The sequence below is a fragment of the Mobula birostris genome, chromosome 5 (genome assembly GCF_030028105.1).
Source record: "Mobula birostris isolate sMobBir1 chromosome 5, sMobBir1.hap1, whole genome shotgun sequence".
NCBI lineage: Eukaryota > Metazoa > Chordata > Chondrichthyes > Myliobatiformes > Myliobatidae > Mobula > Mobula birostris.
Window position 1 is genome coordinate 109,852,616 of NC_092374.1, and position 13,518 is coordinate 109,866,133.

General features: G+C 41.5%; 1 protein-coding gene across 1 annotated transcript in view; it reads right to left on the reverse strand.

The window, feature by feature from the left end:
• Positions 1-13,518, reverse strand: part of LOC140198396 (contactin-associated protein-like 5) — a 1,159,251-nt gene that overhangs the window by 282,484 nt on the left and 863,249 nt on the right. Inside the window, exon 17 of the mRNA XM_072259489.1 lies at positions 3,891-4,109. Coding sequence (XP_072115590.1) covers positions 3,891-4,109 — 219 coding nt within the window. The remainder of the gene's footprint in view (positions 1-3,890; positions 4,110-13,518) is intronic.

Below are 13,518 nucleotides of genomic sequence, written 5' to 3' on the forward strand. Positions count from 1 at the left end.
TTGAAAGTTTTAATATGTTAATTTGTCTTCATGTTAAATGCAAGTGGAAAAGAAACTTGATTTTTAGCCCTAAAATCTGAAGGCTTTACAAGATGGTGGCACACTCAGACACAGAGGCTTCTATAGGGCCAACCAAAGCTGTTTTTGTCTTTTTTAATTGTATTTTTTAGCATCACTAGACCCTGCTGGACATTAAGAACGTAAAGTACTGCAGGTCTACCCCATCAGCGAGTTATTTGTTGGCAGAGAAACTGAGGGAGCTGGACAGTGCAGACCATGATGCTGCCAATGACAGGGAGGCATTGGTATGCAACGGAGGTGTGCAATCTAACAGCAAGAGATCATCTCAGCCTCTTTACTCATGATTGCAAGACCCTGTTGGCTATTGGTGGTGTGCAACACTGCAAGCCCAACGTCACCTGTTTGCCGATGCCAAAGGGAGATGTTGGAGTCGGGCGCTCCACCAGAGTGCCGGAGGCGGTGTGGCGTGGCATCCATGCTGGAGTTGGTGCTGTCCCCCCAGTGTTTACTTGGCAGAAGACAAGCTGCATTGTGTTCAGTGCCAGACTACTGAAACATTTATGGACTCAGAACTGGTCCATATATTTTTTCTTCTGTGACTGTATTTTAACTGCTATTTTATATGCTCTATATATGCCTGGTACTGTGTATAACCATTGGCCTTGGCCCCGGAATAACGCGGTACTCCGCAAAGCAAAGCAAAGCAGGGTTGTGCACAGATATTAAATGATTAAAAATTACAAAATAAATAAATAGTGCAAAAAAAAATAAAGCAGTATCCACGGGGTCATGGATCATTTAGAAATCTGAAGTTGTAGTGGACGAAGTTATTTCTCAGTCATTGAGTGTGTGTGTCTTAAGATTCTTATAACTTCTCACTATTGGTAGTACCAAGATAAAGCCATGGCTCAAATGGTGTGTGTCCTTAGTCCTTCCTGAGGTGAGTTCACTTCAAGATGTCCTCAGTGAGGGGGGTTATGCCTCTGACGGTGCGGCTGAATCCTCTGCAGCCTTTTTTGACCCTGTGTATTAGAGCTTTCATATTAGGTTGTGATGCACCCAGTCACAATGCTCTCCAGTACGTATCTATAGAAATGTCCAAAACTGTTTGGTGACACTCCTCAAATTCCTAATGAAGAAGAATTTGTGGCATGATTTCTTCATGATTGGTCCAATGTGTTGACTACAATCAACTTCTCAAAGCACTTCATTATTATGGTCGATAGTCATTGAGATCATACAATAAGGGTCCAAAGAGTCTAGATGAAAGGTCTCAACCCAAAACATTGACTGTCTGTTTCCTTCCATAGATGCTGTCTGAGCTGCTGAGTTCCTCCAGTGTCTTTGTGTGCTGCTCCTTTCCAGCAAGTACAGTCCTTTGTGTCTCCTTAGTGTTTCCAATACCTCTGAAGACTCCAGTGAATCTAACCAATACAAGCACAATGGCCATCTCAAATCCTGCAGACTCTAATGGCTCTGACCAACACAAGGATATTAACCACTTCCTTTCCTGGAAGGGTAGATGAGTTTACAATTCTCAACTATCTCTGCGCCTTTGAATTGACTCTAAAGAATTTGCAACAGCATTACTGTACCCGCCCTCACTCTGCATCAGATCAACTGGCTCTGACTTTCAAATTTTACTTTCATATTTTAAACACAAAGTGCCTGGTCTCACTTTGCAGGCTCCACTGCCCACATTCCTGTCTGCATTCTCTGTTGTTCCAATTCAGAATGTGGGACTTTCTGGCCAAGAGTGTTTTGGAAGTTCGAGCAAGAGCTTACCTAATGCCAAGGCTTGGAACTGGATTATGGAAGACGTGGCAAGGCAAGGGTTAAGATAATGTCCAGGCAAGGGTAGTTTACAAATAGTATGCTGTCAACCAGACAAGGAAGGTAATTGAAGAGCATAGCTTCCCTTTGTACATCAGGAGATCGGAACCATTTGGTAAAGATAAAGATGCAAATGAAGGATTCTAGGATTCACTTACTTATTTCTTTATTGAGATACAGCACCAAATAGGCCTTTCCAGCCCTTCGAGTTGTGTCATCCTGCAACCCCTAATTTAACCCTAGACTCATCATGGGCCAATTTACACTCTCCTATAGTCCTACTAACTTTGGACTGTGGGAGGAAACTGGAGCACCCGGAGAAAACCCATGCTGAGATATTATCGGCTTTTAACTCGTAGATTTTATTGGTTATTAATATCTGTATTAGACAGACTCCGGCGGATTGAGCGGACAAAACCAATGGAAGGCCCAATGGTCAAGCAGGCGGTCTCTGCAAGCGTTGTGGAACGCGTAGAGCAGGACAAGACACGGAAGATGTCCTGGTCGTCCACTGCGCCTCGTCCCATCTCCAGCCATCTCGACTCTGTCTTGCCACTGGATCCAGATGGGAACTGGGAACAGAGAGTGAGGCTGACGCTGCGCAACTCTCCCTCACTTAAATCCGTATCAAGTGCTAGTCTCGACACCATCAAAATGCCGGCTGGTGGTGCAGTGACATCAGCGCCGGACTCCAGGAGTGCAAGTTCCCAAGTTCGAATTCAGTGGAGCTGCTCCCGGGCACGCTTTCCACCCGTGTCGGGTTGAGGGTCGAGCTAGCAACTCAACCTCGTAAAAAGTACTAATGGTGTTGAGGTCTTCATCGATGACGATGGACGAACCTAATATCCGTATTACCTTAGTGTGATTAGGTAAATGAGGAAGTTGAACATGCTTAAGGGTACCAATTCCTCAGTATCTACATAGTCAGTTTTTGTATAAAAATGGCATTTCATTGTCCAAACTTTAGAACAATGTTGTGACAGGGTCCATCCCGTTCTCATTGTGCGCAGGTACATAAAGAGTGACTGAGGAATGAGTGTGAGTTTTCAGAGTCCACTTACTCAGGAATGACAGGATCATGTGATCAGGACAGAAACAGTCCTGCCATAAGGCTACTGAGGAATAGCAAAACCCCACTGGAATTTAAAGATCGTTTATACTACCAACATTTTTACAAACTTTCAAAAACTATGCTTTTAAAAAGGATGAAATGTTTTAAAAATGACAATAATAATACCATACAAGCAGATTAAAATACCTGTATAGGCAGCTCTGCCATAATATGGTGTTTATATTCCTAAAAAATACTTCATGTTATAGGAAGTCTTGATGCAGCAGACAGGCTGTAGTTGCCTTCAAAGCACTGATTTAAACACGTTTACCTGACTGTGATTGTGTTATAGCCAATGCAATCAATCACAAATAGCATATGTTCCTTCTCTTCTCACTTTTGTGAAGCCTTCTCTAAAATAAATGGGCTGATGAATCCTGTGCCAGCTTAGGTTGCTGCAAAGGTCCGGTTGACACTCTACCACAATGCCCTATGCAGAGTTTAGCAGGAGAGTACTCTGATTGATTCCCTGACTGGAGTCTATTGGCAAGTTTTGGGAATGCCACAACGGTGTATGCTTGCATCAATTCACAAACCTACTGGCATTTATATGTTTAAGTGCTGGCTTAAATGGCTGTAGAACTGTTGGCTTTATCAGTAAGGGCTGCCTACAATCTTCAATGCTCCAGGTATCATGCAGTGAAGCCACTTAGATTCCAGCTGAACCACCTGCCACACAGAATAGAGATTGTCTGAATTTGGAAGGCATTCCAAAAACTAGAGCCAACACCCCAATCTTTTCTCTTCAGGAAACAGAAATCCATGGGAAATAAATCTCAATTAGGAGTTAGTCAAGTGTAAGAGGCAATACATTAATACAAGGCTGGTTTTCAAACCCTGTTGAATGACACAATTGCCAAGCAATGCTGATAATATGTACAGTGCCCCATGGTTGTTTTGAAATACAAGAGTAAAAGTAACCTACCAACAAAGAGTTGGCTGTTGAGTTGTAAGTGGATATGTCCATCAGCCGGGGCTTCCTGAACCTTTCTTGGCAGATGATCCACTTGAAGGGATGCCTCCTTGATGTTTCGCTCCACTCTAACGTAATGCCACTGATGGTTGTTCAAGTGTGTGGCTGACTTCACAGTGATCTCGGAAGGACCATTGCCCACATCAAAGGAGAACAGCACTTCCATTGGGGCTGGGGATCAGACAAAATGGGGTTAACATTCCCAGCACAAGGTTCATGAACCAAAAACAGGAAGAAATGTTGAGATAAGGGACAATTCATGATCACGTCAAATGAAAACCTCTGCTCTGACTGCCCTTTGCTATACTGTATGTTCACATTTGCTGCAATATTTATTTGGCATTTCATAGTAATTTTATGCCTTTGCTACCATAAAACAACAAATTTCATGTCATGTAAGTGAGTGACAGCTAATCTGATTTTGACATAGACACATACATTATGTTGATATTTGAATAAGATATTGTCAAGCAGCACTGCACGATGCAGATACTTCAACCCACAATGTTGGGCCATCCTTTTAAACTATTACAGGATCAACTCAAGTCAAGCCAAGTCAGGTTTATTGTTAATTACATACATGTATATGACATATATAACCATATAATGTACAGTATATCGAAACGAGACCTTTCTTGGAACCAGGGTGTAAAGCACAGTAGTACACATAACACACATATCAATCTAACCCTTCCCTCCCACATAGCCCTCCATTTTTTCTTTCATCAATGTGCCCATCTAAAGATCTCTTAAATGCGCCTAATGTATCTGCCTCTACCACCCCCAGGCAGTGCGGTCCATGCGTCCTCTGTGCAAAAAAACAAACTACCTCTGACACCCCACCCTATACTTTGCACCAATCACCTTAAAATTACGTCCTCTTGTATTAGCCATTTCCACCCTGGGTAAAAGGCACTGATTGTCCATGCTATTTATGCCTCCTATCATCTCATACACCTTATTAAGCCATCTCTTATCCTCTTCTGAGCATCTTTGGTATATATGCAAAGAAGTAAGAAGCCAAATCAAACTGCAAGGTTTGATTTGGATAATGTCATTCACTACTACTCTAAACTAATTCTACAAACTACAGACTCACTTTCAAGGTCTCTTTACAAGTCATGTTCTCAGTATTTCTTTTATTTGCAGTCTGTCTTCTATTGCGCATTGGTTGTTTTGTCATTCCTTGTCTGATAGTTTGTTGTAAATTTTATTGTGATTTTTTTTGTAAATTTCTGCAAGAAAATGAATCTCAAGGTAGCATATTGTAACATATATGTACTTTGATAATAAATTTACTTTCAACTTTGAAGCTGGCAAATAATACACTAAAGAAAATGCAAATAAGCAGTCACGGGCTGACCCTGTCTAATATTGTTTGACTGAATTTTATACAGCTGCATGAGGTGGGTATTACTGGCTAGCTACCTCAGTCTATTTAGAATCATGGGGTTATAGAAGCAAGCCCTTTGTATCTACCAGTCCACACTGACCAATATACCTAAGCTAGTCCCATTTGTCTGCGTTTGGCTCATATCCATGTACCTGTCTAAATGTAGTTCAAATGTTGCTAATCTACCTGCCCTTATCATATCATATCCTCAATCATTTCATGTGCAGACCATTCCCAGGTAAAAATATTTTTCCTTAGGTTCCTATTAAAGCAATCACAAACTAAACTTTTGATCTGTTTGGGTGAATACAAGATGCAATAGAGATATGAGCTGAAATGTCAAAATATATGGGTGCCCCAGTCAGTAAAAAATGATGTGAGACAGTATTGGTGGTGGGGAAAGAAAGGGGAATGTTGTTAATATACATTCAGTGGCCACTTTATTAGGTACACCTGTACATCTATTTATTAATACATCCAGTGAGTGGCAGTTCTGTGGATGAAAATGCCTTGTTAATGAGAGAGGTCAGAGGAGAATGGCCAGACGGGTTCAATCTGACAGGAAGGCAACAGTAACTCAGAGAAACTGTGGTGTGAAGAAGAACATTTCTGAATGCACAACATGTTGTACCTTGAAGTGGATGGGCTACAAGAGAAAAAGTGCCTAATAAAGTGGCCACTGAGTGTATATTTGGATTTCTGATGGGATAATTTTGAAGTTCTATTTCATTTTGCAGGTCTAGGTGTCTCTCTTGCAGACAGCATTTATTTTTTGTATCTACCTCATCAACTCCTTCATTAATCTTCTCAAAATTGTATCTCTTCTTAATCCTCTATGCATGGCAAATTCAAGACTAGACTAATCCAGACCATTGCAATGATGGAAATCCAGCCAGATTACAATCTAATCATCAGATGGCAACTATCCAGCAGGAACATTAAATATTACTGTTGCAGAGTGTGTACCGACAATCAGTGATGATGCCAATTACCAGGATAGGATTACTTACAGTATTTGTTTTAGTGTCAGGAGAAGATTATAAAAATGTACACACTTAAACATTATGTTCCTACACACTTACAGTAACAAATGGTTGAGTTTGACAAGAATCCAAGTACTCCTACTTTATTTTAACAAGCTGTTAATAGGGATTTATTTTTATTCCCAATGTGGAAAACAAAACTGATAGCTCATGAATGGAAGCTTACTAATGCCCATAGTAACAGATCTCCTAGCAATGCCAATATGGACCAATGGATTGAAAACTGTTTTCTGTGTAGGTGGCTTTGTAAAAGTTGGGCCAGAACTTCTTGGAGTAGGGGAGTCTTGCTATGCACATCATTAGTTAGAGGACTCCCTAGCACTATTTAGCCCTGTAGCTGGAAGTATAAGAAATAAAAGGGGAAGGAGAGAAACACATTGTAATCCTCTGTGAGTGACAGGCGTGCAAAAAGATACCTGAGTGGCTTTCCTTGTCAATGAGACCGTGATGAGCCTGGAACTGTGAGGTTTTCATGAAACCAATACTGAGACTCAGAAATCAGGTAGGTTCTGAGTAACTACACTCAATGGGTACTTCATTAGACATACCTGTACACCTGCTCAATAATGCAAATATCTAATTAGTCAATCAGGTGGCAGAAGTTCAATGCATAAAAGCATGCAGGTACGGTATAGAGGTTCAGTTGTTGTTCAGGCCATACATCAGAATGAGGAGGAAATGTGATCCAAATAGCTTTGACCATGGAATGATTGTTGGTGCCAGGCAGGCTGGTTTTAATACCTCTGGAACTGTTGATCTCCTAGGATTTTCATGTACAGGTCTCTAAAGTTTACAGAGAATGATGTGAGAGATAAAAAAAAATCCAGTGAGCAGCAGTTCTTGGGTGAAAATGCGTTTTTAATGAGAGAGGCCAGAGGAGAATAGCCAGAGGAGTTCAAACTGACAGGAAGGAGACAGTAACTTAAATAACCATGCATTACAATAGTCATGTTCAGAAGAGCATCTCTGAATGTACAACACGTTGAATCTTGAAGTGGATAGGCTACTTCATGAACATACACACAGTGGCCACTTTATTAGGTACAGGAGGTATCTAATGTAGTGGCCAGTGACTACAGGGCTTAACAGCATCGCTGAATGCCTCTTCAGTCACTTACTGAGACTTAATTGATTAAGCACATCAACAGAGAAGAAAGGGCAATTAAATACAAGCAATTTCCATTTTTACCTTTCTGTGTCACAGATATTTAATGGTGTGGCATTAATAATGAGTTTGTTGCTCAATGGGTCTAATGCTCTTAAGTACTAGACATTACTTCCTATCATAAGTTTAATAGATAAACATACAAAGAGACAACATTTTTAAAATAATCATTAAGGCTGAAAAAATATTTGTACATTACAAAAGGTGAACAGGTCAGTAGGTTCTCTAATAAAGAACAAAGTTCAAAGTAAATTTATTATCAAAGTACATATACGTCACCATATACAACCCTGAGATTCATTTTCTTGTGGGCAATCACAGTAAATACAGAGATACACTACAGAATCAATGAAAGACTATACCCAACAGGATGGACAACCAGCCGCTGTGCAAAAGACAGCAAGCTATGTAAATACAAAAAGAAATAAAATAATTTTAATAATAAATAAATAAGCAATAAATTTCAAGAACATCAGATGAAGAATTCTTGAAAGTGACTATTCATCGTTTCACTCAGCCTGATCTGCTGAGGTTTTCTCCCAACATTGTGTCCTTTTATTTCAGATTTCTAGTATCTGTAGATTTTTCTTTAGAACTTTTGTTACGGTAAATTGAAGAGATTCATTCTCATGTCATAATTGTGTTACAGGGCTACCTGTCAGAGTTCTGATCTGAAGGTTTGTGTTTGAATTATACAAAGGCAATTGGGGGATTTAACTGTAATTAAATCTGAAATAAAATTTACCCTGTGTCATGCTAACAGTGAAACTTCCATATTGTTGCCAAGACCCATTTAATTACTCATGTACTCTGAGGAAGGAAATCTACTATCCCAGATGTTGTGGGCATTTTCTGTGCTGTATTGTTCTTCAGCAAATGACACCAGATTTACCAATGTAATTGATTGTTAATTACTTCTTCAGCTTGTGTCCATCATGTGTACAAATAAATAAACAAACAAATAAATAAATAAATTTCAGTCCAACGCCTCAACTTTCACTACACCTTATCTGACTGTGCCTGCATATCTGACAACAAACGCGGCTTGACTTGACATGATTTTTCTTAATCTGGTGTACTTGCCAACTGATTGGTGCATTAACATCAGTACGTATTTTTAACTAGCTCTCATTCTTTTCAGCCAGACTTAGCCTCTTGAAAATTCTTCAGGGTGTTCTCCAATCAGTCCTACATTACTGTTTTAAGTCACTCAGATAATAAGAACTAAGAAATGTGAGGCAGAATAACAGTTAGGCATGGACTAGATGGGCCAAAGGGATACTTTTAATGCTGTAGTGCTGCAGGACTAAATACTACAGTGAAAACTGAATAGTCATCCTGGTCTGCACTGCCTACAAACTTCTAGGCCAATCACCGTGCAATCAGAGTATTTTCAGCCACAAAATATATTGGCCACAGTGGTATCAAACTCCTTGTAGTCACTAACAAAATATTTAAAGGTGATCCATTTTGGTTTTGTCAAGGTCATTCGGCTCCCGATGAGGTAACAATGTAGAACAAGCATGGACAGCAGCATGGTACTTCAAAGATATCGAGGGAGCAATGGATAAACACAAGAGATTCTACAGATGCTGGAAATCCAGAGCAATTTACACAAAATGCTGAAGGGACTCTGCAGGCCAGGCACCAAGGATGGGAGGAATGAACAGTAGAGGTTTCGGACTGAGACCATTCAGTAGGACTGGGAGGGATGGGATAGAGAAGCCAAAATAAGAATGTGGGGGGAGGGGAGGGGAAGGAGTACAAGTCAGAAGGTGATAGCTAAAGCCAGGTGAAGGGGAAGGGAGGTAGATGGGGGAGGGGGAATGGTGAGAAGCTGGGAGGTGATAGGCGGGAAACATAAAAGGTATGCATGGCACCTGGGAGCACAAGCAAAAAAAAACAGAGCAACACACATAAAAGTTGCTGGTGAACGCAGCAGGCCAGACAGCATCTATAGGAAGAGGTACAGTCGACGTTTCGGGCTGAGACCCTTCGTCAGGACTAACTGAAGGAAGAGCTAGTAGGAGATTTGAAAGTGGGAGATGGAGGGGGAGATCCAAAATGATAGGAGAAGACAGGAGGGAGAGGGATGGAGCCAAGAGCTGGACAGTTGATTGGCAAAAGGGATATGAGCGAATCATGGGACGGGAGGCCTGGGGAGAAAGAAAGGGGGAGGGGTGAAGCCCAGAGGATGGGCAAGGAGTATAGTGAGAGGGACAGAGGGAGAAAAAGGAGAGAGAGTAAAAGAACATATATATAATAAATAAATGAATAAATAAATAAATAACGGATGGGGTACAAGGGGGAGGAGGGCCTATCATTTTGGATCTCCCCCTCCCACTTTCAAATCTCTTACTAGCTCTTCTTTCAGTTAGCCCTGACGAAGGGTCTCGGCCCGAAACGTTGACTGTACCTCTCCCTATAGATGCTGCCTGGCCTGCTGCGTTCACCAGCAACTTTTATGTGTGTTGCTTGAAATTCCAGCATCTGCATATTTCCTCCTGTTTGCGTTTAAAAAAACCAGAGAATCAGTCCGTCAGGATGGAAACTTGTCTTACTTTAAGGGTTGAATCGTGATGAAGGGACTCAGCTCAAAATGCCAATTGTCTATTCTTCTCCATAAGTGCTGCCTGACCTGCTGAGTTCCTCCAGCATTTTGTACTTGTTGCCTTCCTTTCCTGTCAGATTCCACCATCTTGTAACCCTTTTCTGCTTCCACTCTTCACCTCAAACTCTTTGGTTGTTGCTCTTTCCATCCTTCGCTCCTTTACCTGCTTCCATCTGCCAATCACCATTTCTTACCTGGTTCCACACATCACTTGCCAACTCTTACCTAACCACATCCCTCACTTAAAAACTGCCATGAGAATCACTTGGGTCTCCCTGTTCCCATTTGTGACATTTACCAGGAATGTTGCAGAAGGAACTGAAACATTGTTGAGGATCCGTACCACCCAACCCACCATCTCTTTGACCCACTACTGTCAGGAAGGAGGTACAGCAGCATCAAGACTAGAACTGCCAGACTAGGCAACAGCTTCTTCCCTCAGCTGTGAAAGGAATGAACGCCCTGCCAGCACCAAGGTCTCATCACTAGGACAGTGAGCTGTTTACTGTTGACTGTTTAATGTTTACCTGTGCATTTGAATTGTAATTTATAGAACATAGAACATATAAAGCCTACAGCACAATACAGGCCCTTCGTCACACAATGCTGTGCCGAACATGTACTTACTTAGAAATTACCTAGGGTTACTCATAGCTCTAAGCTCCATCTATCTATCCAGGAGCCTCTTAAAAGACCCTATTGTATCCACCTCCATCACAGTCACTAGCAGCCCAAACCATGCATTCAACACTCTCTGCATAAAAAACTTACCCCTGACATCTCCTCTGTACTTTCTTCCAAGCATCTTAAAACTGTGTCCTCTCATGTTAGCCATTTTAGCCCTGGGGAAAAGCCTCTGACTATCCACACGATCAATGCCTCTCATCATCTTATACACCTCTATCAGGTCACCTCTCAAACTCCGTCGCTCCAAGGAGAAAAGGCCAAGTTCATTCAACCTATCCTCATAAGGCATGCTCCCCAATTCAGGCAACATCCTTGTAAACCTCCTCTGCACCATTTCTATAGTTTCCACATCCTTCCTGTAGTGAGGCAACCAGAGCTGAGCACAGTACTCCAAGTGGGGTCTGACCAGGGTTCTATAGAGCTGTAACATTGCCTCTTGGCTCTTGAACTCAGTCCCATGGTTGATGAAGGCCAATGCACCGTATGCCTTTTTAACCACACAGTCAACCTGCGCAGCAGCTTTGAGTGTCCTATGGACTCGGACCTCAAGATCCCTCTCATCCTCCACACTGCCAAGAGTCTTACCATTAATACTATATTCTGCCATCATATTTGACCTACCAAAATGAACCACCTCACACTTATCTGGGTTGAACTCCATCTGCCACTTCTCAGCCCAGTTTTGCATCCTATCGATGTCCCATTGTAAACTCTGACAGCCCTCCACACTATCTACAACACCTCCAACCTTTGTGTCATCAGCAAATTTACTAACCCATCCCTCCATTTCCCCATCCAGGTTATTTATAAAAATCACAAAGAGTAAGGGTCCCAGAATAGATCCCTGATGCACACCACTGGTCACCAACCTCCATGCAGAATATGACCCGTCTACAACCACTCTTTTCCTTCTGAAGGCAAGCTAGTTCTGGATCCACAATGCAAGGTTCCCTTGGATCCCATGCCTCCTTACTTTCTCATTAAATAATATGGTATAATGATAATACAAATAGTTGGATAGGATTCTGTCAAAGGCCCTGACCTAAAGCTACACTCAAACTTCACTTCTTTGTGGCAATGGAACCCACTCCCGGGGTTCACTGACCGACCATTTCTCGATGTCCCAAGAATGCTGCCTAGAATACGAGCGAGCCTTTGGGGTTCTGAGGCTTTGCAGCTCTGCGGACAAGATGATTCAATGCTGGTGCCACAGAATAAAGCATCGCAGGAGAAAATGGAATATTGGGAACAGCAGATCAGCTGTCGGAGGCTCTGTCCTCAGACCTCCCTCTCTCTCTCTCTCTCTTTCTCTTACTGGTAGGGGAGAGTCTGCTGCTGATTCTTGAGTCAAAGAACTTGGAAGAAAAAGTGATGTGGCAGACTTTAACACTGTAAATCAGTGAGTTTTTTTTGTCTTGTCAGTCTCCCCTCTCACTGTGTGACACCTGTGTGACAACTCTCTATCCCCTTATTAGGGAGAGAGAGCCTGTGGTATGTCGAATTGTCAGGTGAACGATTAGTTTTTGTTGGACTGCAGATGATGGTCTTTCTCGGGGGTCTTGCTGTTGCTTGCTTAGTGGGTGGAGGGTGCTGATACTTTTTTGCTGAAATAAGTGGGGGGTGGGGGGCTCAGGAAGGTCACTGCTCTGCTGCTGCTCGTACGTGGGGGGCTTTAGGGTTGTAACATTTTTACTGCCACTCATTCTTACGGACACTCGTCTATTTTCATGGATACCTGTGAAGAAGAATTTCAGGTTGTATGTTGTATACATTCTCTGATATTAAATGGAACTATTAAATTATTGCATAAAAAATGTCATGTCACATGCCAGTGATAATAAACCTGATTCTGATTCTGATATTATGTTTATATAATATTTTGAATTATAATTTATTAATTTATTGATGGTAATATTTTGGTTTATATGCTGTATGTATTGTGGATGCCCTGTTGTCCGGAAGAACATTGTTTCATTTGATTGCATATATGTACGGTCAGACGACAATAAACTTGAACTTCTTTACACTATCTCCCTGATATTCCTTCAGTCCAGGTGAAGGATCTCAACCCAAAATCCTGACTGGCATTTTCCTTCCACAGATGCTGTCTGATTCATTGAGTTCCTCCACAGTTTTATTTTGCTTTGGATACCTCTATTAAGACACCTAATTAATCAATTTAATATGAAGACTATGGATACTCAAAAACATTGATCAAGATAAATTGACTTCAAAGAATTAACTTTATGTAAAATGAGCAGTCTACAGCCCACATATTGGACATGCCCTCTTCTCATCAGAAAAGGAAGCCTGAACACTCACACTCCATGATTCGGAAACAGCTTCTTCCCCTCTGCCATCCTTTGCCAGTCCACAAATCCATCATCACTACCTTGTTATTCTTTTATTTTAGTTCACTTTTTTATGTTTTGTACTTTTAAAGCTTTTGCACTGCACTGTCAATGATAATGAATTGGATTCTGATTCCTCAGTGCAAACTATCAGACATTGTGTGGACAGAAAGGATTCATTTAGTTAACAGTTTAATCACTAGTTTAACTAGTTTGGTGCAACATCGTGAGCAGAAGGGCCTGTAACTGTACCATGCTGTTCTATGCTCTAGGTTCTACTGAACTAAAGATAGATAATGCAGGCAATGTATCGCAGCATTTGTGTCCTGA